The following is a 25,408-nucleotide window of genomic DNA, read 5'->3' as shown; positions in this document are numbered from 1 at the left end:
AGAATTCTCAACAAAATCCTAGCTAATAGGATCCAACAATACATTAAAAGGATCATCCACCACGACCAAGTGGGATTTATCCCCGGGATGCAAGGGTGGTTCAACATTCGTAAATCAATCAACGAGATAGAACACATTAATAAGAGGAGAGAGAAGAACCATATGGTCCTTTCAATTGATGCAGAAAAAGCATGTGACAAAATACAGCATCCTTTCCTGATTAAAACTCTCCAGAGTATAGGGATAGAGGGAATATTCTTCAATTTCATAAAATCCATCTATGAAAAAACCACAGCCAGTACCATCCTCAATGGGGAAAAGCTGAGAGCCTTTCCCTTAAGATCAAGAACACGTCAAGGATTCCCACTCTCGCCACTATTGTTCAACATAGTACTAGAAGTCCTAGCAACAACAATCAGACAACAAAAAGAAATAAAAGGTGTTCAAATTGGCAAAGAAGAAGTCAAACTCTCTTCGCAGGTGATATGATACTTTATGTGGAAAATCCAAAAGATTCCACCCCCAAATTACTAGAACTCATCCAGCAATTCAGTAATGTAGCAGGATACAAAACAAATGCACAGAAATCAGTTGCTTTCTTATACACTAACAACGCAACTGTAGAAAGAGAAATTAGAGAATCGATTCTATTTACAATAGTACCAAAAACTGTAAGATACCTCGGAATAAACCTAACCAAAGAGGTAAAGGATCTATACTCTAGGAACTACAGAACACTCATGAAAGGAATTGAAGAAGACACAAAAAGATGGAAAAACATTCCATGCTCATGGATTGGAAGAATAAACATTGTTAAAATGTCTATGCTACCCAGAGCAATCTATACTTTCAATGCCATCCCGATCAAAATTCCAATGACATTTTTCAAAGTGCTGGAACAAACAATCCTAAAATTTGTATGGAATCAGAAAAGACCCTAAATTGCCAAGGAAATGTTGAAAAAGAAAAACAAAGTTGGAGGCATCGCGTTGCCCGATTTCAAGCTGTATTACAAAGCAGTGATCACCAAGACAGCATGGTACTGGCACAAAAACAGACATATAGACCAACGGAACAGAATAGAGTGCCCAGATATGGACCCTCAACTCTATGGTCAAATAATCTTCGACAAAGCAGGAAAAAATATGCAATGGAAAAAAGACCGTCTCTTCAATAAATGGTGCTGGGAACATTGGACAGCTATATACAGAAGAATGAAACTCAACCATTCTCTAACACCATACACAAAGATAAACTCAAAATGGATGAAAGACCTCAATGTGAGACAGGAATCCATCAAAATCCTAGAGGAGAACATAGGCAGTAACCTTTTGACATTGGCCACAGCAACTTCTTTCAAGATACATTTCCAAGGGGAAGTGAAACAAAAGCAAAAATGAACTTCTGGGACTTCATCAAGATAAAAAGCTTCTGCACAGCAAAGGAAACAGTCAACAAAACAAAGAGGCAACCCACAGAATGGGAGAAGATGGGCGCCTGGGTGGCTCAGTCGTTAAGCGTCTGCCTTCGGCTCAGGTCATGATCCCAGGGTCCTGGGATCGAGTCCCACATCGGGCTCCCTGCTCGGCAGGAAGCCTGCTTCTCGCTCTCCCACTCCCCCTGCTTATGTTCCTGCTCTCACTATCTCTCTCTCTGTCAAATAAATAAATAAAATCTTTAAAAAAAAAAAAAAAAAGAATGGGAGAAGATATTTGCAAATGACAGTACAGACAAAGGGCTGATATCCAAGATCTATAAAGAATTTCTCACACTCAACACCCAAAAAACAAATAATCAAGTGAAAAAATGTGCAGAAGACATGAACAGACACTTCTCAAAAGAACACATACCAATGGCTAACACACACGTGAAAAAAATGTTCATCATCATTAGCCATCAGGGAAATTCAAATCAAAAACCACATTGAGATACCACCTCACACCAGTTAGAATGGCAAAAATTGACAAGGCAAGAAACAATGAATGTTGGAGAGGTTGTGGAGAAAGGGGAACCCTCTTACACTGTTGGTGGGAATGCAAGTTGGTACAGCCACTTTGGAAAACAATGTGGAGGTTCCTCAAAAAATTAAAAATAGAGCTACCCTATGACCCAGCAATTGCACTACTGGGTATTTACCCCAAAGACACAGATGTAGTAAAAAGAAGGGCCATATGCACCCCAATGTTCATAGCAGCAGTGTCTGCAACAGCCAAACTGTGGAAAGAGCCAAGATGCCCTTCAACAGATGAATGGATAAAGAAGATGGGGTCCATATATAAAATGGAATACTAACTCAGCCATCAGAAAGGATGAATACCCAACTTTTACATCAACATGGATGGGACTGGAGGAAATTATGCTAAGTGAAATAAGTCAAGCAGAGAAAGTCAATTATCATATGGTTTCACTTCCTTGTGGAACATAAGGAATAGCATGAAGGACATTAGAAGGAAGGGAAAAATGAAGGGGGGATATCGGAGGGGGAGATGAACCATGAGAGACTATGGACTCTGAGAAACAAACTGAGGGTTTTAGAGGGGAAGGGGTGAGAGGATGGGTTAGCCTGGTGATGGGTATTAAGAAGGGCACGTATTGCATGGAGCACTGGGTGTTACACTCAAACAATGAATCATGGAACACTACATCAAAAACTAATGATGTACTGTATGGTGACATAACCTAATAAAATTAAATTAAATAAAAAAAAAGAGTACACAAGATCACTGTATTATTTCTTTTCTTTTTTTTTATTAAGATTTTTTTTTAAGTAATCTCTGCATCCAACATGGGGCTCAAACCCACAACCCCAAATTAAGAGTTGCACGCTCCACTTACTGAGCCAGCCAGGCGCCCCATTGTATTATTTCTTATAACTGCATGTGAAGGGTGCCTGGGTGGCTCAGTCGGTTACCCGTCTGTCTTCAGCTCAGGTTGTGATCCCAGATTCCTGGGATGGAATCCCACATTGGGCTCCCTGCTCAGCGGGATGTCTGCTTCTCCCTCAACCCTCCCCCCTCTCTTGTGCTCTCTTTCTCTCTCAAATAAATAAAATCTTTTTAAAAATATAACTGCATGTGAATCTACATTTATCTCAAAATTAGTTTAATTTTAAAATTTAGTTTCATTTTTAAAAAGCAATCTTTTGGCCCATGGAAAGGGGATGAAGAACAGCAGATGGTGATACTTCTCTGAGCAGACCTTTTGTACAGGATTTACTTCTGGATTCACATTAATGGTTTATATGCTCAAAAATATAATAAAATTACAATCAACAAGGATGAAGGGAAAATTCTAAAATGAAATACAAAAGAACCCCCAAACCAACAACAAATGAAGCTAACTGTACTGCACATGAATAATATCACTATGCTGAAGGGAGAAAAGATTAATCAAGTAACTTTTGAATATAAATTTTTTATGTCACAAAACAAAAAGACTATAATTTCCTGTGTGTACATATGCATTTAATTCTCTTCAATATACTCAAGAATCACTGAATTTGCTGATCACTACATCATACAGCAAATCTATGTTTAATATTTTCAGGAACTTCCAAAATATTTCCAAAGTGGCAATCCTGTAAACTGCAGGATTTTACAATCCTGCCGGCAGTGTATGAGGGTTCTGAGGACTCTACGTCCTTGCTGACACTTGTTAGTGACATTTATGTCAATTCCTTGGCTTGGATCTCCTCTATCGTGTGGACTCTGTAAATTCAAATTCCAAGTCCCAACTGGGAAAGCTTAGGGATATCAATCACTCAGGAGAGACTGTCCTACCAAGAGCCCCTGTAGACTATACACGGTAGGCTCAAATCATACTTTTATTCTACTTAACAAATACAGCAGGTACTAAATACCAGACATTGTGATAAACACTTCACAGATATTAAATTCTCATAACAGTTCTAAAAGGTAGGTACTATTATTATCTCTATTTTATAGATAAGGAAAATTGAGGCAATTACAGAAAGCCAGTATCAACGTAGCTAGTATGTGGTGAACCGAGACTTAACCCCTTTCTCCAGTCTGACTCCAAAATCTGTGTATATTCATTAACTAATTAAAGTGAAAATATCTAGCAAACAATTAGAAATGTGGGACTGAAGCTTTTCAAAAAATATTATTTATTTTTAAGATTTTATTTATTTATTTATTTTTAAAAGATTTTATTTATTTATTTGAGAGAGTTGTGCAAGAGAGAACTCAAGCAGGGGGAGCAGCAGAGGGAGAGGGAAAAGCAGGCTCCTCACTGAGCAGGGAGCCCAACGCAGGGCTCAATCCCAAGACCCTGCAATCATGACCTGAGCTAAAGGCAGATGTTTAACTGACTGAGCCACCCAGGCACCCCTTAAGATTTTATTTTTAAGTAATCTCTATACCCAATGTGGGGCTCAATCTCACAATCCCGAGATCAAGAGTTGCATGCTGTACTGACTGAGCCAGTGAGGCACCCTGGGACTGAAGCTTTTTAGAGATCTCAAGGGTGGAGAGAGGAATTGGAGTTGCCAGCAAAAATAAGTCAATCGCCATATTAAAATACTTAAAAGAGGCAAGAAGGACTAAAGCTAATCCTTCTATGCCTATATCTTGAGTAGGGGTGAAACAAAACTTAGAACAAAAAGGAGGCTTTCTCTCTCCCTTTCTTTCAACTTTCCCATATTTTTTTAAAAAGATTTATTTATTTATTTTAGAGAAAGAGATAGCACAAGGAGGAGGCAGAGGGAGAGGGAGAGAAAGAATCTCAAGCAGATTCTGTGCTTAGCGCAGAGCCCGACATCTCACCGCCTTTAGATCACAACCTGAGTCAGATGCCTAACTGACTGCACCACCCAGGCGCCCTTCAACTTTTTCACGTTTTTAAATGTTCTATAATGAATGTGTATTACAAAGTAAGAAAAAAGTTATGTATTTTTTGGGAAAGGATGGTGAAAATCCAACCTAGAGAGGATGAATGAAGCTAGAGAATGTTTACCTGTCATGAATAGAGTTGATATAAAGGTTGACAAACCAGGTGAGAGAGTACTGGTACATGGGATCAATGTTAGCCAGGTCTGCAATGCTGAAGAACAATACTGATGAATGTTTAGCAATGGCTCTGTAGCCTTCTCGAGACTCTGCTATTTTGAGTTCCGTTTTTTCTGCAATCTAGGAGAAAAGAAAAATCAGGATTAAGGAGTAGGAAATGTGTTTCTTAATTATGTATTTTTCATATAATAAAGTTTATATTTAAAAAAAGAGCCCCCAACTCAATGACAAAATTATAGAGGCATAGTTTATAAGAAGAGGCTTTATTATGATAAAAGCTAGAAAGAAAGAAAGAAAGAAAGAAAGAAAGAAAGAAAGAAAGAAAGAAAGAAAGAGAAAGAAAGAAAAAAAGGAAAGAAAGAAAGAGAAAGAAAGAAAAGAAAGAATGAGAAAAAGAAAAAGGGAAAGGGAGAGGAAAGGAAAGGAAGGAAAGAACTAGGGAGGGAAGGAAGAAGAAGAGAGGGAGGAAAACAAAGCATGAAAAATAGTTTAAAGTTGTGTTTCTTGTTTGGGGAATACCAGAGCTGTCAGTCTTTGCTTATTCTTTGCCTGAATCTGACATGTGTCTACTAATGTCACTCATTTTCTTTTATTTTAATAGGTCAGAGAGAGGGAGAAAGAGAGAGAAAGGATGTGTGCATGTGTGTTTAAGGTGTCAACACGCCCACCAGAACCCAGCCCAAAGTCTGGTAAAGTAGATATTCAGAAATAGTTCTTAGCTGATGGGTTATACATTAAGAGTACCTTTTTCAACTAGTTTCTCATATGTTTAACTTTTCTGGATATAATACAGGTGTTAGTTAATATTCGACCCCAAAAGAAAAAAATTCTCCAAGAGAGCAGCTCTTCAACTGACAACTCGATCTGAGAGATAGCTATTCTATAGGAAAAACGGGTAGAGCATTTATCCACCACTTCTCTTTCTTTGGACACACTAGGCACAGACTGCTGAATGAGTGTGCCTGTGTATCATGTTTATACTGAATGATCCTGGTTGTAGCTGATTCAATCAGGAGGTAGAGACAGAACTGGACCCAAGATAAGCTAAACCAATTTTTCTCCCAGGGAACTAGAACTTTAAGACCTCAGAAACTGAGGTCAAGTGGTACTGGGCACTACTGCTAATAAAAGATAACGGAACCAAATTAGGTTTCTACCATGCAAGACAAATGTATGAAGGAACAGATACAGTAGTTTTACAGGAGAAACTGGTCTTCTTATGGAGCAGAGAGGCACAGATGAGGACTACCCAATCTTAGAGAGGGACAGACAAAGAGCATAGAAACTTTCCATTTATTCTTGAGGCCTGTATATATTTCCAAAACTGGGAAAATAAAATGCCCCCCTATGTCTTTTTTTAAATTTGAGTATAGTTGACACACAATGTTACATTAGTTTCAGGTGTACAGCATAGTGATCAGACAAGTGTATACGTTATGCCATGTTCACCACAAGTGTAAATACCATCTGTCAGTATAGGACACTATTATAATATCATTGGCTATATTCCTCATGCTGCCCTTGTTTCTTTCTTATTTGAGCTAATTTGAATAGGCTTTTGTTCTTTGCAAACAAACTTCCCCCAAAATTATACTGGAAGCAAATTGAAAAAGAATCAAAAAGTTGACAATTAACAAGTCAGGAAATGACAGATGTTGGCAAGGATATGGAGAAAGGGGAGCCCTCTTACACTGTTGGGGGGAATGCAAGTTGGTACAGCCACTTTGGGAAACAGTGTGGAGGCTCCTCAGAAAGTTAAAAATAGAGTTACCCTACAACCCAGCAATTGCACTACGGGGTATTTACCCCAAAGATACAGATGTAGTGAAAAGAAGGAGCACATGCACCCCAATGTTCATAGCAGCAATGTCCACAACAGCCAAACTGTGGAAGGAGCCAAGATGTCCTTCAACAGATGAATGGATAAAGAAGATGTGGTTCATATATACAATGGAATATTTATTATTCAGCCATCAGAAAGGATGAAAATCTACCATTTACATGGATGGAACTGGAGGGTATTATGCTAAGTGAAATAAGTCAATCAGAGAAACACAATTTCACTCATATGTGGAACATAAGGAATAGAGCAGAGGACAATAGGGGTGGAAATGGGAAACCGAATGCGAAGAAATCAGAGAGGGAGACAAATCATATGAGACTCTCGACTCTGGAAAACAAACTGAGGGTTGCAGAAAGGGAGGTGGGTGGGGGATGGGGTAACTGGGTGATGGGCATTAAGGAGAGCACATGATATGATGAGCACTGGGTATTATAATGAATTGATGAATTCCTACTGAACATTATATCAAAAACCAATGATGTACTATACCTTGGCTAATTGAATTTAAAGAAATAAAAACATTTTTTAAAAAAGTTTGCTAGGATTCTTTTTTCACCTGCTGTTTCTTTGTTATCTCATTGGACATCATTTTAGCGGAGTCTAAGACTTTAATTGCACTTTCATCTTCTAAAATGTTCCCTTCTGAAGATGACAGTGTTTCTAAAATTTTTTTCTCTATATCTTTTAGCTGTTTCTTGTTAGCTGCAGACTGAAGAATAAGGGCATTTCGTTCCTCTTCTAATTCTGGTCTAAAAAGATAGAAACATTTAGTCTAAATTTGTAGTACTTTATCTAAATTCATATCTAAATATTAGATATCACAATTTTGTAGACATTTAAATAACTTCGTAATGTGTAACACAAACTAAGGCATGTAACACAAACTTTATCCTAAGGAAAAAAGTTATTTCTATACAAATGATAATTTGAGAAATCTGAGCAAAAAAATGATCACTAATTGTATATATGTAAAATGTGGCAATAACATATACCACAGTAAGTCTAAGAATGTGTTAAGTTTATGGCTGAGATGGTTATATGAGGATAGGAACTGGAGAAGAAACACAATAGTCAACTTCTTATCTACTTCTTGGCTTTGCCATATTCTGTGTTATTTTCATCATGTCTTCCATAAGAGCAGAAAAGATGACTTGTCATACAATTGCCTTTTCAAGTAAAAGATAAAACTGGCACTTAACATCTTCACAAAGATAGTATAAAACTTCAAAATAACATAATTCACCATGCTATAGAATATGTTATCGGACATGGTTCTGTCTTGGATACTATGCAAGTAGGATTCATATATTGGAAGTAACAAAAGTACCTCATGATTACATAATTTCACTTATAATTTGATTTCATGTAATAGACTGCTTGATGTTGCGTGAAGCTCCAAGTGGAATCAAAGATTTCCTTCAGGTAGTAATTCTTTACTAGTAGCCCTATCAGGTATCTTAATATCTTTTCCCTTTTAAAAAAATAACACATGCTAGTAATGGAAAGAATGAAAAAATAATAAAAATTACCCATGATCTTATCACCCTCAGAGATGATCACTGTTAACATTCTGGCATATTCCCTCTCAAACTTTTTAATATATATTAATATAATAAATATATATATCCATTCATACAGTAACTATTTTTTTTACAAAATATTGCCCATACCGTGTATAGTTTTGTATCCTGCTTTTTCATTCTCATCTAAGTATTTCATCACTCATTCTTATTTCATTGTTTCACTATATTATTCATATATTTCATTATTTCAGTGACATCCTGCATTTAAATCTTTGAACATATTTCTGATTTTGTCCCCAGCATATATTCTTCTGGGTGAACTTTTTTTGGCTCAAACAATCAGATACAAGTCAGAGGTCATGGCATGTCACCTGAATCCTACTACTCATGCTAAGAGCCCAGTATAGCATGGTTGACTTATAACTTACTTGCTATAGAATGGCAATTTTACTTTTTTTTTTTAAGATAGAGAGTGTGCATGCGAGTAGAGGGGAGGGGCAGAGGGAGAGGGAGAGAGAGAATCTTAAGCAGACTCCACACTCAGCACAGAGTCTGAAGTGGGGCTTGATCTCATGACCCTGATATCATGACCTGAGCCAAAATCAAGAGTTGGATGCTTAACCAACTGAGCCACCTAGGCACCCCAAGGATGGCTATTTTAAAGGATTACATACTTAATTTATAATAACAAAATGTAAAATTTGACAAGGTTTTGAAATAATCACATAACAAAAGTATTAATGGCCTACAAATTTTCCCCTCTAGACCATCTGGAGGCATATAAGAAAATACATACCTCTCCTTTGCAACAACAATACCTAGTAACTGATCTTCAAGACCTTCTGGAGTTATCATGAAATTGAGTAAAGACACCTTTGTAGCCAGTTCTGGCATATAGTGTGGATTTCTCAGTTTTGTGGTGATATAAAACTTGAAATCAAAGGAATACTCAATAATGACCTCACCAAGTCTGATGCAATCAATGCCACCTATATTTTAGAAAAGAAATGCATGATAAGTAAGCCAAAGTTGTACAGCCTCTCCCTCTGTTAAGGTTGTTCCTAGGTTACAAAGTAAAGGGTCCTAAAGTAATTTAAAATAGAATAGAACTGTGACAAAGTCATAGAGGCAAATAAACAATTATACAGCAGGACTCATTCGTTCTGGGGTGGCATAAGACATTTTCTCTGGTTGTCATGGAGCCTTCTAAATTAAGATTCCTTTTGATCTTACCTCCTCTATCAATTTTCAGTCATGATTTCAAGATTATTTGTATATGACTGAAGCTCTTAAAAGTACTAGAGTTTATTATGGAAAGAACCCAAATGTCCATCAACTGATGAATGGATAAAGAAGATGTGGTATATATACACAATGGAATACTACTGAACCCTCAAAAATCTTACCATTTGCAATGATGTGGATGGAGCTAGAGTGTATTATGCTAAGCAAAATAAGTCAATCAGGGAAAGACAAATACCATATGTTTTCACTCATATGTAGAATTTAAGAAGCATTAACAGATGAACATAAGGGAAAGGGGAGAAAAAGAGAGGGAGGCAAACCATAAGAGATTCTTAATTATAGAGTACGAACTGGGGGTTGCTGGAGGGAAGGTGGGCCAGGGATGGGCTAAATGGGTGATGGGTATTAAGGAGGGCACTTGTTGTAATGAGCACTGGGGGTTATATATAAGTGATGAGTCAGTTATTGGGTTCTACTCCTGAACCCAATATTACATTATATGTTAACTAGAATTTAAATAAAAACTAAAAGCCAAGCAAAGAAAAAAAAAGTACTAGAGTTTGGCAGAGATAAAAATTTTTATAAGCAGAAAGATTTAAGGTGGACAATGTTTACCTAAAGTCAACTCTAGTCCACATAAACTTCATAATGGACTTTGTGAGCTCCATGGTCACAAGACAAAGGGATTTCAGGCTTAACTTCTTTATGTTCTCTACTGAATAACAGTCTAGTAACAGTGGTTAACAAAATGAACAGAGGGCAAGATATTTATTTTAGATTATCTGACCAATATTCATTCCTGATACTTGTTGCAAATTTCCTTTCACACATAACAATGACACAGAAGTTCTGAGTTACTAACATTATACTTAAATTTATGTAGTAGCTTTCTTGCCTCAAAGACCACTGAACCATCTTTCAGTGCTACCAACTAATACTAATTAACTTGTACCTTGCTTAAAAGTTTGTCTAAGTAGTAAAGGCTCCAAAGATGGGTCCAGTTCTTCACCAACGTTTTCTAATAGAAGTGGAGTTCCGAACTGAATACAGTTTTCCAATGTTCTCATATAGTCTGAATCTGATAGCTTAATAACACTAAGCTGATTTTCTCTTTCAGAGTTTTTGATCCACTTATTGGCTTGACCCTGTGGGTCAATCATTAAAGGCCTAGAATATAATAAGAGATATTCTGAGGGGAATACATAGATGCTGATTTCTTTAAAATTATGTAATTTAAATAACAAACATCACCATCAATCTGTACAAATGCAAAGTGTTTCACATACATTATCAGGATTAATCTTCACAAGAGTCCTTTGAGAGAAAAGTAAAAAGGAGTTTTATTGTGATTTATTTATTTTTAAGATTTTATTTATTTATTTGACACAGAGAAAGAGAGTACAAGCAGGGGGAGCAGCAGGCTCCCGCTGAGCAGGGAGCCCGATGCAGGGCACGATCCCAGGACCCGGGATCAGGACATGAGCTGAAGGCACACGCTTAACTGACTGAGCCACCCAGGCGCCCCTGTCATTTATTTGTGAAATGAGGAAATTCAGTCTCAGGGAGTACTTTGTCCAAGGTTCCATGTCAGAAGTAGAATCTTGTGAACCTGTAAGCTGTGCTCTTTCCAGTATAATGCACGGTCTTCAAGGTAATTTTAATAAATAAGACCTATTAACATAATACAAAAATAAACCTATTTATAAATAAAAATTTAAAGTAAGAGATCCAACAAATGTTGGAGCGGTTGTGGAGAAAGGGGAACCCTCTTACACTGTTGGTAGGAATGCAAGTTGGTACAGCCACTTTGGAAAACAGTGTGGAGGTTCTTCAAAAAATTAAAAATAGAGCTACCCTATGACCCAGCAATTTACCCCAAAGACACAGATGTAGTGAAAAGAAGGGCCATATGCACCCCAATGTTCATAGCAGCAGTGTCCTCAATAGCCAAACTGTGGAAAGAGCCAAGATGCCCTTCAACAGATGAATGGATAAAGAAGATGGGGTCCATATATACAATGGAATATTACTCAGCCATCAGAAAGGATGAATACCCAACTTTTACATCAACATGGATGGGACTGGAGGAAATTATGCTAAGTGAAATAAGTCAAGCAGAGAAAGTCAATTATCATATGGTTTCACTTCCTTGTGAACATAAGGAATAGCATGGAGGACATTAGGAGAAGGAAGGGAAAAATGAAGGGAGGGAAATCAGAGGGAGAGATGAACCATGAGAGACTATGGACTCTGAGAAACTGAGGGTTTTAGAGGGGAAGGGGGTCGGGGGATGGGTTAGCCCATGGTGATGGGTATTAAGGAGGGCACGTTCTGCATGGAGCATTGGGTGTTATACACAAACAATGAATCATCGAACACTACATCAAAAACTAATGATGTGTGGTGATTATCACGACATAATAAAAATGGAACAGAATAGAAAACCCACAGATGAATCCACAGCTATAGAGTCAACTAATCTTTGACAAAGTAGGAAAGAATGGAAAAAAGATAGTCTCTTCAACAAATGGTGTTGGGAAAACTGGACAGCAACATGCAAAAGAATAAAACTGGACCACTTTCTTACATCATACACAAAAATAAATTCAAAATGGAGGAAAGACCTAAATATGAGACAGAAAACCATCAAAATCTTAGAGGAGAACACAGGCAGTAACCTCTTTGACATTGGCTGTCACAACTTCTTACTAGATAGGTCTCCTGAGGCAAGGGAAACAAAAGCAAAAATAAACTATTGGGACTTCCTCAAGATAAAAAGCTTCTGTACAGCAAAGGAAACAATCAACAAAACTAAAAAACTAAAAGGAAACCTTTAGAATGGGAGAAGATATTTGCAAATGACAGACTGGATAAAGGGCTAGTATCCAAAATATATAAATAATTTATAAAACTCAATGCCCAAAAAACAATCCGGTTTAAAAATGGGTAGACAGGGGCACCTGAGTGGCTCAGTTGGTTAAGCGACTGCCTTCGGCTCAGGTCATGATCCTGGAGTCCCAGGATCGAGTCCCGCATCAGGCTCCCTGCTCGGCAGGGAGTCTGCTTCTCCCTCTGACCCTCCCCCCCTCTCATGTGCTCTCTGTCTCTCTCATTCTCTCTGTCTCAAATAAATAAATAAAATCTTTAAAAAAAAAATGGGTAGACAACATGATTAGACATTTTTCCAAAGACATGCATGTCTTTGGGAAAGATGATCAACATCACTCACCATCAGGGAGATACAAATCAAAACGATGATAAGATACCACTTCACACCAGTCGAAAAGGCTAAAATTAACAACACAGGAAACAACAGCTGTTGGGGAGGATGTGGAGAAAGGGGAACCCTCTTAACTGTTGGTGGGAATGCCAACTTGTGCATCCATTGTGGAAAACAATATGGAGGTTCCTCAAAAAGTTAAAAATAGAACTACCTTATATTCCAGCAATTTCACTACTAGGTATTTACCCAAAGGATACAAAAATACTGATCCAAAGGGACACATGCATCCTGATGTTTATAGCAGCATTATCAACAATAGCCAAATTATGGAAAGAGCCCAAATGTCCATCACCTAATGAATGGATAAAGAAGATGTAGTATGTATATACAATGGAATATTAGTCAGCCATAAAAAGAATGAAATCTTGCCATTTGCAATGACATGGATGGTGCTGGAGAATATTATGCTATGGGAAATAAGTCAGTCAGAGAAAGACAAATACCACATGATTTTGATCATATGTGGAGTTTAAGAAACAAAGTAGATGAACATGGGTTGGGGGGAGAGGGAAACCAGGAAACAGATTGTTAAGTGTAGAGAACAAACTGAGGGTTACTGGAGGGGAGGTGGGTGGGGGGACGGGTTAAATAGGTGATTAAGATTAAGGAGTGCACTTGTTGTGATGAGCACTGGGTGATATATGGAAGTGATGAATCACTAAATTCTACACCTGAAACTAATATTACACTGTATGTTAACTAACTGGAATTTAAATAAAAATTTGGAAAAGAAAAAAAATAAAGAAAAGAAAAAACAACCTAATTAGTAGCTGACTGGTTGTTTTCCTTCCCAGCTCAAATTGTGCTGAAATCCTATTAAAAATACAAAAAAGTCCAGATACTAGTTGAAATTTACTTTTGCTATCACAGCAAACAGTGGAAAGTGTTCTGGAAATGAGAAAGTTATTTTGCATACAACTGCTTAAAAATTGACTAGACTAGATGCTTTTAGTAGTTTTCATGGCCTTGTTTAAAGGAACTGGTTTCATCCTTATATATCCTTGTTATTGGAAAAATATAGTATTGTTGATTCCCTTGCAAAAAGTAGCAATTTTTGTAAATTAACATTTAATGCTAATCCATGTTCTTAGTAATGCATAAATTAATGTTCTTGGTAATACAATGTTTAGGGATTGTTGTTTATTCTAAAAGATATCTAGTTCCTACTTAATACACTCTTATGTGAGGATTAAATATATAAATGGAAAATTGAGTTGCATCCAGAGAGATGAGGCCCTGCCATAGCATTTGTATTTCAAGCACACCTTACTGTAGGTATGACAGTAATGCTAGCCTACATTTGAGATCCGTGGGCAGTCTGAATTAAAAAGCATTATCCATCTACGCTTCTGACAGAGGAAGTAATCTTGGAGAAAATTTTGCTGTTAAATAGCCAGAACGATGTGTTAATAAAGCAGCAAAGTATTTTCATTGTGGTTAAAAAGTAAGCAAAGTCAGATTTTGAGATATAGACACTAAAATGAGTAATTTGAAGATGACAATTATTTTTAAAAACTAACATTTATTGAGTACTTATTGTGTACTAGGCACTTTCTCATAACATTTCTATGAGGTAGGAGTTGTTATCATCCCCATTTACAGGTGAGGCACCTGAGGCATTGAGAGGTCAAGTAAGTTACCCAAATCTCAGGACAGAAAGTAATAGGGGAAAATTTGAATTCAAATATCCTGATGCTTGAGTCTGCCCTGCTTTGACCACTGTACAATATTATAAACAAACAAACCTCTAGAAATCATGAACAAGCACAATAAGGATTAATTATACACTACAGTTCTAGCAGCATGACTGGCTAAATAACCAAAAAATCCTCCTGCCACCTAGTACTGATAGATAAAATATGACATTTTTTTAAATACATAGGTGCCATACATACATAATACATAAGTACATAAAATATATGTATAGAAAAATACAGACTCCAGAAACACAGGCAAAACTGAATTCCAGAACAGTAAGTATGGAGGCAGAAATGACAGCTAGCCTTGGGGAGACTGTCAGTTCTGATAACTGACAAGGGGCTCCTTGAGACCATATGTGGCAGGAAGCTGGAACTGAGACCCTTGTATTAAGCTTACACCCACAAAAGTCTTAGTGAAATCATAGATAGAAAAAAATCCAACTCAATGAAGGAAGTGTTTTTATTCCTGTTTTACCTCCAGCTGGGAAAAAGACCCCTGAGAATCTGTAGCCAGAGATTTATATTTCATGCAGGTTTAGGGTACAAGTTTACACTATGTGAGCCAGGAAGCTCCAAGCTGGAAAACATGTATTGGGCCAGTAATACTACTAGGAATCCTGGGAAAGGTAAGGACAAAGCACACATTGCAGCTCGGGCAGGAGAAAAGAAAAACTCAACCCCTGAGGATAGTCGGAATGGGAGCAAGAAAATGTCTTTGGCTAAAAACATAATACCTTTACCAACATTTACCTAGTAGAAATCTCTTACTCTAGGAGAGGAGTAAGAAACTCCTGTTTAAGATCAACCACAGGTAGAAGGCAGAATTTAGCTGTCATAGGAAGGAGGGACAGAAAAGTGAAGAAGTCCTACTCCCAGAGGCCCACATAAACAGCACTTTTCTAAGACTGAGCAAGAATCAAAATTACAGAGAACTCCCAGTCTGCCCCCCAAAACAATCTAACATGGAGCACAAAACAACAGCAATCTTCCTCCAGGGGAAGAGCAAAAATGTAGAGAGAGAAAGACACCCTCTGTGTCATGGGCATTTATGAACATCTGAAAGCTGAAGAAAAACTCTAACACTGAGAAAAAAACCTCCAGAACCCTAGTCCTCATTCTAAGCATGGACCCACGGCTAGATTAATTTGAAACCTCTGGTCTTCTGAACTTTACCAGAGCAACAACAAAATCCAAACCCAGCTCAACTCATGATCAGACTGACTCAAGCCTCTGCACTAATAGTATGATAGAAGAAGAGGCATGCCCATTTCCAGTGGTTAATACCATTTAGCTCAGTTCCCCATTGTTAGACCCATGAAATCTGGCATTCAAGCAAATATTATGAGATATTTAAATAAGCAAGGGAAAAATGCCTAAACATTCTTAGAAGACAAAGAAATTAACAGAGGGTGCCTGGGTGGCTCAGTTGGTTAAGCAAATGCCTTCGGCTCAGGTCATGATTCTGGAGTCCTGGGACCGAGTCCCACATTGGGCTCCCTGCTCAGCAAGGAGTCTGCTTCTCCCTCTGACCCTCCCCCTCTCATGCTCTCTGTCTCTCATTCTCTCTCTCAGATAAATAAAATCTTAAAAAAAAAAGAAATTAACAGAAACAGACTCATAGATGACACAAATGTTGGAAATATTAGACAAGAAATTTTAAAATAACTGTGATTAAAATGTAAAAGAGTTAGTGGAAAAGGTGGATAACATGCCTAAAGAGATGATCTTTAGCAGAGAGATGAAACTACAAGAAAGACTGAAATGGAAATACTAGAAATAAAAAATATGATGTGAAATCTAAATAATTCCTTTCATAGGTTGTGTGTAGTTTCAATGTAACCATGATAGAAATTACCTAGACTAAAATTCAAAAAGAAAAAAGAATGGTTAAAAGCAAGACAGAGCATCCCATAGCTTTGGGACAATATCAAAAAGACTTACAGATGTAAGTGATCCTAGAGAGAAAAGAAGGAGAAAATGAAATAGATCTGAGAATCTCAGAAAATTTCATTCAGAAAAAATACCAAGATTAAAACACACACACACACACACACACATATTTACCCAGACACATCATAGTTAAACTGCTGAAAACTAAAGACAGAGAAAAATTTGAAGATTGTCAGCAGAAAAAAGACATTGCATAAAGAGGAACTAAAATAAGACTTAATGCAGACTTCTCATCAGAAACTATGCAAGCAAGAAGCAATGGGATGACATCTTTAAAGGGAAAAAAAACCTTTAAAAACCTGTCAACTCAGAATTCTAAACCCAGCAAAAAGTAGTTTCCAAAATGAAGATGAAATAAAGAAAAAATTCTGAGTGCATTATTTGCCAACAGACCTATATACAAGAAGGGTCAAAAAATATTCTTCAGGAAAAAAATTTTAAAAAAGAAAAAAATATTCTTCAGGCAGAAGAAATATAAAATCAGAAACACAAAGAAATGAAGAGGTCCAAAAATATGGGGAAAACGAAGGTAAAAAAAAATCCTTATATTTAATCACTCTAACAGATAAATTTTTGTCTAAAACAAGAAAAGTAACAATTTATTGTGAGATTTATGACACATGACAAAGTAATATATGCAACAACAGCACAATAGGTAAAAAAGAGATACTGGAATTACACTGTTGAAAGATTCTTATGCTGTATGTATAGTAGTATATTATATTTTGAAAGTATTCAGTGATAATATTGTAAGCTCTAGAACAAACACTAAAAATAAGGAGTATTTAACAAATAAGCCAATGAAATCATAAAAAATTTCAATTAATCCAAAGCCAGGTGGAAAAAAAAGATAAAAGGGACAAAGAAAAAATGAGACAAAAGAACTAGCAATATAGCAGATTTAAATCTAAATATATCAATAATTCCATTAAGTATAAATGATCTAAATACTCTGATTATGAGTAAAGACAATTATGTCAATATGTTAATTCAAAGATTAAAACAAAAAAGGCAAAGAGGTTATGTCACCCCCTCTCTCCATTTAAAACCCTCAAATGGTTAGAAATGTTCTGAATCTTGATTGTGGCAGGGATCATATGACCATAAACCTTAGTCAAAATTCATAAAATAGTACACCTAAAAGGGATAGATTTTTACTGTATATAAACCATACTTCAATAAACCTAACTTAAATTTTTTTAAAATGAGAAAAAGATATTTTCTTTTTTTTTTTTTTAAGATTTTATTTATTTATTTGAGAGAGCGAGAATGAGAGAGAGTACATGAGAGGGGGGAGGGTCAGAGGGAGAAGCAGGCTCCTCGCTGAGCAGGGAGCCCGATGCGGGACTCGATCCTGGGACTCCAGGATCATGACCTGAGCCGAAGGCAGTTGCTTAACCAACTGAGCCACCCAGGCGCCCCAAGAAAAAGATATTTTCAGACCAATTCACAAGTACTCACTAAAAGAAACACTAAAGTGACAAAGTTAGTATTATAAATCCATGAGGAAAGGATGAATACTTCAATAAACAGTGACACAGTGCTGGGGTACATGACTGTCATTATATAAAAAATAAAATTAGATTCTTACTTTTTATCATGTCCAAAGATACAAAAAAAAAAGCAAGCACCAGAGTCCTAAAAAGGTACACTGTTTTCCCAGTTTATGACTCTTCTGAGAACTACACTCTTGACCTTCAATGCCCATGTTTGTTACTATAATGGCTTGGTCCCAAGTCATAGGTGACTAAACCTAGGGTGGATATTTGTCCCAAGCTAAGCCAGTCAGATTTTTCTGTCACAGGAATTTGAAGTTTGACTTGATGGTTCTGGTTAATCTGTATTTTTCAACTGATATGTTTTGTGAACTTAGGAACTGAGGCTTCCATAGTGAACAACCATGTGCACAGAGGAACAGAGATAGACCACATCATTAGAGATAGACTAATGAAGCAGCTGTGCAGAGAATAACACAGAAGATTGTTCCTACACCCTGAGAGACAGAAGACAGACAGAGCAGTTTTCACCTTCCAGAGGCCTGGTGGCCCAGACTTTCTCTGAGGTACACTTAAGATAGTCTAAGATACACTTAAGATAGAGTAACCAAAAGAGTGAACCTTAGCTACATTACTGGGTTTTGCTACCAGGAGACAGAGAGACTAAGCTTCTGTGGCCACTTATATTGGTGTCAAGAAGGATGACAGCCATAGATGACTAGACTGGGCTTAAGTGGCAAGAAGTGAAGTCTAAACTACAAGGATGGAGATTAATCCTTTAAAAGTCACCCAACCCATGGCCTGTGGACCAGTTGGTGCACAAATAACAGGTAGAAAGGGTGACTCCATTGAAATATTACTTTATTAGAAGAGCCAGCTTTCTTCCAGAAAATGACAGATTGTTTTCCTCAATTTACATATGACCCTGAAACCTCTGATTTTCTCAAATTTTAATTAAGATATAAATATACCAACAGCATTTTCTGAACTGCAATTTAAAAAACCTGAATGGCCACCAATGCATTGAAAGGAGTTCTAAAACAGAATTATAAAAACTTGGGGTATAATATTCTGTTAAGTAGAACATTTCCTGCTCTACCAGAGAACATATTTTTTTGAATAGCTAAATATACTTTCTCAGATTATGATAAATTTACTATAATTATCTAGAAGTTTCAATCTAAGAATGTTCACACTCAAGCAAAATCTGAGTGAAAAAACACTCAAAATATGATCATACACATCCTTATTTTGTTAAAACAATACCGTCAATATAAAGGAAACCTAGATGTCTTGAAGTAAGGTTTCCAAAGTATAAAAACAAACAATAACTCAGACATTCAGAATGTAAGATTTCCTTATATGTATCTCATATTCCACAAGATGACTAAAATTTCCATTACAGTTTTAAAGGTAGTGAATGTGATATCCTATTCCACACACTTCACACAGTAATTAAAAAACAAGGTTTTGGAAGTTAAATAGCCTGGGTTAAAATTCTCATTCTACCATTTTAGCTCAGTTATCTACTAAATTTCAAATTATTAAATCACTCCTGGCCTCAATTTCCTCATCTGTAAAATGGAATAATAATAATGTCTAACTCAGGAATTTTTGAGAATATAGGGCACTTACAGCAGTACCTCATGACTATAAGAGCTCAACAATATTTATCACAGTATGTTTGAGATAAAGTCCAATGAAAAGACTTAAAATTAAATGACAACATGGATAATCATTTACAGGAAATGATTTCTCAGATCAGAGTAATGGTCCAAGCTCTTCAAAGTGATATAAATAAAAGGATAATAAAACCATTTGAAAAGTTCATATAGTTATCACACTATCAATGATAGTAATTCAAAAAGATATCCATGAAATTGCATAAATTATCAAGTTATAGTATCTTAAAAACAGGTAGAAATACCTAGTTAAAATAAATACAGTGAATAGCCAAAAACTGGAAAGAGCCCAGGTGTCCATCAATAGGAGAATGTATACATGCCATACAATGGAATATTACTCAGCCACAAAAAATAGGAATGTTATGCTTTGTGGAAGAAGCCTTACACAAAAGAGTATATACAGTATGATTCTGTTTATATGAAGTTCTAGAATAGGCAAAACTAACCTGTGGTGGAAAATAATCAGAGTAGTAATTTCCCACCGTGGGGTAAGAGTGAGGATTTACTGGGAAGGGACATAAGAGAACTTCCTGGATGTTAGTCATGTTCTGTATCTGTATCAAGCGTACACTTTTGTTGGAACTCATGAATGGTATACTTACCTCTTGTGTATTTCATTGTACATAAATTTTACATCAAAAGAAAAAACCCAACCAAACAAAAACAACTTAATAATATGTATGCTGAAGCATTTGGGGGAAAGTATAACCATATCTGCAACTTATGTTGCAATGTATAAAAAGGATGAGTTGACAGATGGATAGAGGGATGGATAAGTATGTGATAAAGCAGCAAGAATAATAAAATGTTAATTGCAGAATCTGGGAGGTGGTAGGTATGTGGGTGCTTACTCTGAAGTCCTGTCAACTTTTCTCTACGTTTAAATACTTTCAGATAAAATAAATGAAAAATACTTTATGTTCCTTACCAGCGCCTGGAGTTATTAACAATCACTCCATTATCTATGGAGAAAGTATCTGTTGGCAATCCAGCAATATTCCAAGCTCTAATTTTTACTGGATCACCCAGAGTCTTACTCAATGAGAACTCCTCTGAACATGGAATTTTTTTCTCCTGTAAGAAATAAACAAATATCTAATGTTTTTTTATCTTGTTGAAATATTTTTTAAATAATTGATTTGTCATTAGATATTACTTAATAACTCTAAAAAATAGAAAAAAAATGAATTGAAAGTTGGACTATAAAAGTATTTTACTGATCAAACAAGAAGAAAAAACAAGACCCCATACTTTAAGCTATTTCTTCTCTTCTTCATCCTTATTACCATCTTTTCCTCCATAATACCCCAAAACATACTTTGAATGTTCAAAAGGAAACTTATGAAATATAAAACTATTACCTTGCACAACATGCTCCAATTTTCTGTACATTTTTGCCGAAAGCCAGAAGTGAAAGCACCAAGATAGGCTATTACTCCTGCTGAGACTAAGACATCACCTGTCAAATTTTCATAAATTATCTGAAGGTCATCTGCAGCCTGAGACCATCTGTGAGATTAACCAAAGGAAAAATAGCCTCACCAGAGAGAATGATGGAAGACAGTAATAGAAAGGGTAAGGGACTTCTAGTCCAAATTCTATAACAAAAAGCCATGAAATGTTGGACTCTTATCTATAAAATAAGGAGGTTGGGTCCCTTCTAGCACTGACATGCTATAATATATCTATGCTATATGAATGACAATCCATCTTTCATTATTAGATCTTTCTTGCAGAACTTGACCCTTGGGAATAAGCAAGAACAAAAACAAAAACACGCCAGCAGTTTGTGTAATAATTTTCTCCAGGATGATTTATTTGGTTTAGTGGCCCTGCTATTTGTTTCAGTATTTACTGTTAGTCTGTAAAACATAAAAAAATTTACAATTCATTACCAAAAATTCCATTTAAGTTGTATAACAGCTGCCATACTAGTGCTAAGGTTGGTATTTTTTCCATTTCATGAAGTCTTTACAATAAAAAAGTGCATTTCAAAACCACCTAATCTGCACTACAAAGTACTGTCAAAGGCCTATTACCTTATCATGCTATTCACTCAACACATATAATTAATAAATGAGATAGCTGGCTGGCCAGTCCAAATAAATAGATTAGGATAAAGTTAACTGTTTTTGTTAGATCAGTCCAGTTATATCTTCTTTGAAATAAATTTTAAGAAAGTGAACCATAGGGCGCCTGGGTGGCTCAGTTGGTTAAGCCTTCGGCTCAGGTCATGATCCTGGAGTCCCGGGATCGAGTCCCGCATCGGGCTCCCCTGCTCAGCAGGGAGTCTGCTTCTCCTTCTGACCCTCCTCCCTCTCATGCTCTCTCTCTATCTCATTCTCTCTCTCAAATAAATAAATAAAATCTAAAAAAAAAAAAGAAAAAAGAAAGTGAACCATATATCCACTACTCCCCCCACCCCCGCGAACATTTTATTATGAAAAAATTTGAACACACATAAAATTGGAAAGAATTATACACTGATCACCCACACACTCACCACTTAAAATAAAAATTATCCTTTGCCTTATAAAAAATTTGGAAACAAGTGGCAAACACCATCCTTGACACTGATATTCTGCCGGGAGAACCCTGGCCAGGCGCCTTGTTGAATGCCCCACATTCTAAACCAGACACTTAAAAATCAATAATCATAATAAACACTCAATGAAAGTAACATATTCAAGCCTGACTTTCTTAAATGTTGTTAAAATAAGTAGATATCTGACCTTGATTTTTCTCCACCCAGTCCTCCAATTAGTTTTGAGGCTCTCTCAAGCTTCTTAGCACAGAGTTCCACCTGGTCTTCTAAACGAGCCTTTTCCTCAGTTTTCTCAATAAATGTTCTTTGTAAATTTTCCAAATGATGTTCTACTTCTGCCAATTCTGCTCTCTTCTGATTCAAAAGCTCCATTATCTCAGCTAAGGACTTCTGAGCTTCTGTTAAGCGGGCTTTCTTAGGAGCCACTACCTGTTTGGGAACAATAAATGCAGCTAGGATGGGTGCTATTTAAAACTGACACCAAATAAGCCTTTACAGATATGATGGGTTAAAAGTGATTCATTATTATTATAAATACATTTGTTATTTATAATAATAAATTATACAAAATAAGTATTTTGACTTAAATCTTACATTTTTTTTAACCTAAATAAAGTAAAATATATTTATAGGTCATATAAAATATATAAAACATTCTGGAGTAGCAAATGATCATCTATAAATAGATGATTATTTCAGACTAACAAAATGCTATAATATGTAGCAAAAACAGTACAAGATATAGCAAAACGTCTCAAAATAATGAGAAGTTGCCATTCAACTGTTGCCAAAAACAGAGGGGAAAAAAACATGTAGCAGAAATTAAAAACGTTTCAAATATACGAATATGCTTTGTGTGTGTGTGTATGGCATTTTCAAGTCTGTGGTCTTCTTCCCAGTTGGCTGAAGCATACATTTGCCTTGGGGGGGATTAAGACTATGATAATAGAATTACAAAGAGAAAGAAAGCCTTGATAATATATCAAGAATGGGGTTTGGTCAACTTTTAAGCCATTGGTAGAAAGAATTGAGAAGATGACCAAAAATAATATATGCCAGTTTGAAAGAAGGAAGGTCTAAGTCTGGGGGTTCATTGCCATGAACGAAGCTGATGGCAAAGAGGGAAGGAGGAGGCAGGGATCAGACACCAAATGTCCTGTTTTCTCTCCTCAGGGCTGAAATCCTGAAGGGGGAATGTGTTAAATAAATAGAGAGCAGGAAGCTCCACTTTCTACTTTTGACTTCAGAGGAGACCTTACTGAATATCTCCCTTCAACCCTCCCATAACAACATGGGGCAGCTGCATCAGAATTAAAATGGCAGTGTGGAGGTGTAGAGTGGGAAGTCAGGAAAGATTCTGAATGCCCTGGCTTCTCTGCTTCATGCCTTGTGAGACATGTGGACATGAGCTAGGTTGAGAGTTCCAAAACCTGCGATGGGGAGGGGACAAGATGTTCAATGGAAGAATATCCCAGATAAAATTAATTTTATTTCTTAGACAAGTCTACTCCCCCAAAACTAACAATCAAAATCCCTCCCTCTCTACAGGCACATGTACCTTACTAGGAATATCTTCCCAATTGTGACAGCCTCATCATTTATTCTATACTCTGAGATTATTCTAAACACATGCTACCACATATTTTTAATCTGCCTTTTTATTTATATTTCCTGCTTCCCTCAGTAGAATTCTGCAAGCTACAGAGGGCAAGGCCAGTGTCTCTGTGGTCCTTTGCTAGCTAAATTTACAAAATGCTTTTAACCATTCTCCATAAAAGGTTCTTTACCTATGCATGCCATTGCTTCAGGGCAACTGTCCATGTTCTGCCTCTTAACTCTACTGGATCTTCTAACTTCTGACCCTTTGAATCAACTTTTTAATCTGCCACTTTGCCCTTGAAGTTTTGGCTTTTGCCCCAAGTCTCTACAGCTATAGGTCAGTCTGGCCGATTCATCCCTGTTCCCACAACCCTACCACTCACTACCACTAGCCAAGACCAGGTTATATCACACACAAGTATTCTCTTCATCTACTAGGTACTCAACATCTGATGTCTGTGCTGCAGCAAGGTACATTCTTCTGGTATCTGTTTTAGAAACTTCTTAATTAGTCAATATTGGCATAGATTTTAGTTTCTGGGAACATTTCAATAGAAAATGAATATGTTGATCCTCCAAATACCTTTGCAACTCTGTCATACACTTCCATAGCCATGATCCACTTGCACAGACCCTCAGCTGCAGAGGAAGCTTTAGCAATCTTAGAAGCGTCGAATTCAGGGTTTGTTAAGTATTCACCACGTATCTTCTGCATAACAGTCACCTATACAACAAACATTTCCATCTTAAAATTTCAACATATATCATACAATCATAAGATGAAAGATTACAGACATTGAAGCAACATGTTTCCACCAAAAAAAATTAAAAGACTGTTGGCGATTGGGAAAATATGTGGAAATGAGAAAAAAACAATTAAACCTTAATCAATAAATACAAGTTTGGATGGAAAAGTGCACTCTACTTTTTTATCTCACATACATTTGTGTTTCAGATTTATGAAACTATTATAAGACGGAGAACTGTTTCAAGTTAATAATACACTAAAACTAATTCATTAAATGACTTCAATGGTATGAAGGAGTGGTTTTATGCATTATGAGAATTCATAATGTAGTCAATAATATAATATTCCTGCATTATTTTAATCCTAAAAATGGACTATCTTATGTTTTATATAATATTGCATAATGTTAAAGATCTTATACATCTTGGCAAAGTTATATGTATAGAAAAAAATCCAATGAAACTCACTGGAATGTTGTCCTTGTCATATTCTCTCAATTCTCTTAAGAAATTCATATCTCCCAGAAGCTTTTTGCTAGGTCCCCAGTAATCTAATATCTATAAATAAAATTTGTGGAAACTTATTAAACATACAATTAAAGATGCTCAGTATAAACTTTTCTTCTTGAAGTTTAAGGTATATTATCCAGAGAAACCATATACTTTCAAAATATCAACTTATATCTCTTTGGAAATAGACTCCTCTCCCCAAAAACGTACTAAATATATCAAACATTTAAGATATGAACATAAACTTGTATACTG

General features: G+C 36.3%; 1 protein-coding gene across 1 annotated transcript in view; it reads right to left on the bottom strand.

Moving 5' to 3' along the window:
- Nucleotides 1–25,408, bottom strand: part of DNAH12 (dynein axonemal heavy chain 12) — a 241,211-nt gene that overhangs the window by 53,573 nt on the left and 162,230 nt on the right. Inside the window, exons 53-61 of the mRNA XM_064594709.1 lie at nucleotides 25,112–25,201; nucleotides 24,480–24,620; nucleotides 22,485–22,726; nucleotides 21,114–21,261; nucleotides 20,681–20,826; nucleotides 10,591–10,805; nucleotides 9,190–9,382; nucleotides 7,427–7,619; nucleotides 4,975–5,147 (exon numbers count right to left, since the gene is read on the bottom strand). Coding sequence (XP_064450779.1) covers nucleotides 4,975–5,147; nucleotides 7,427–7,619; nucleotides 9,190–9,382; nucleotides 10,591–10,805; nucleotides 20,681–20,826; nucleotides 21,114–21,261; nucleotides 22,485–22,726; nucleotides 24,480–24,620; nucleotides 25,112–25,201 — 1,541 coding nt within the window. The remainder of the gene's footprint in view (nucleotides 1–4,974; nucleotides 5,148–7,426; nucleotides 7,620–9,189; nucleotides 9,383–10,590; nucleotides 10,806–20,680; nucleotides 20,827–21,113; nucleotides 21,262–22,484; nucleotides 22,727–24,479; nucleotides 24,621–25,111; nucleotides 25,202–25,408) is intronic.

Source organism: Mirounga angustirostris, unplaced genomic scaffold, assembly GCF_029215605.1.
Source record: "Mirounga angustirostris isolate CCGP_5_RB_7025 unplaced genomic scaffold, mMirAng1.0.hap1 SCAF_1, whole genome shotgun sequence".
Lineage (NCBI taxonomy): Eukaryota > Metazoa > Chordata > Mammalia > Carnivora > Phocidae > Mirounga > Mirounga angustirostris.
This window is presented reverse-complemented; position numbering and strand designations above follow the sequence as displayed.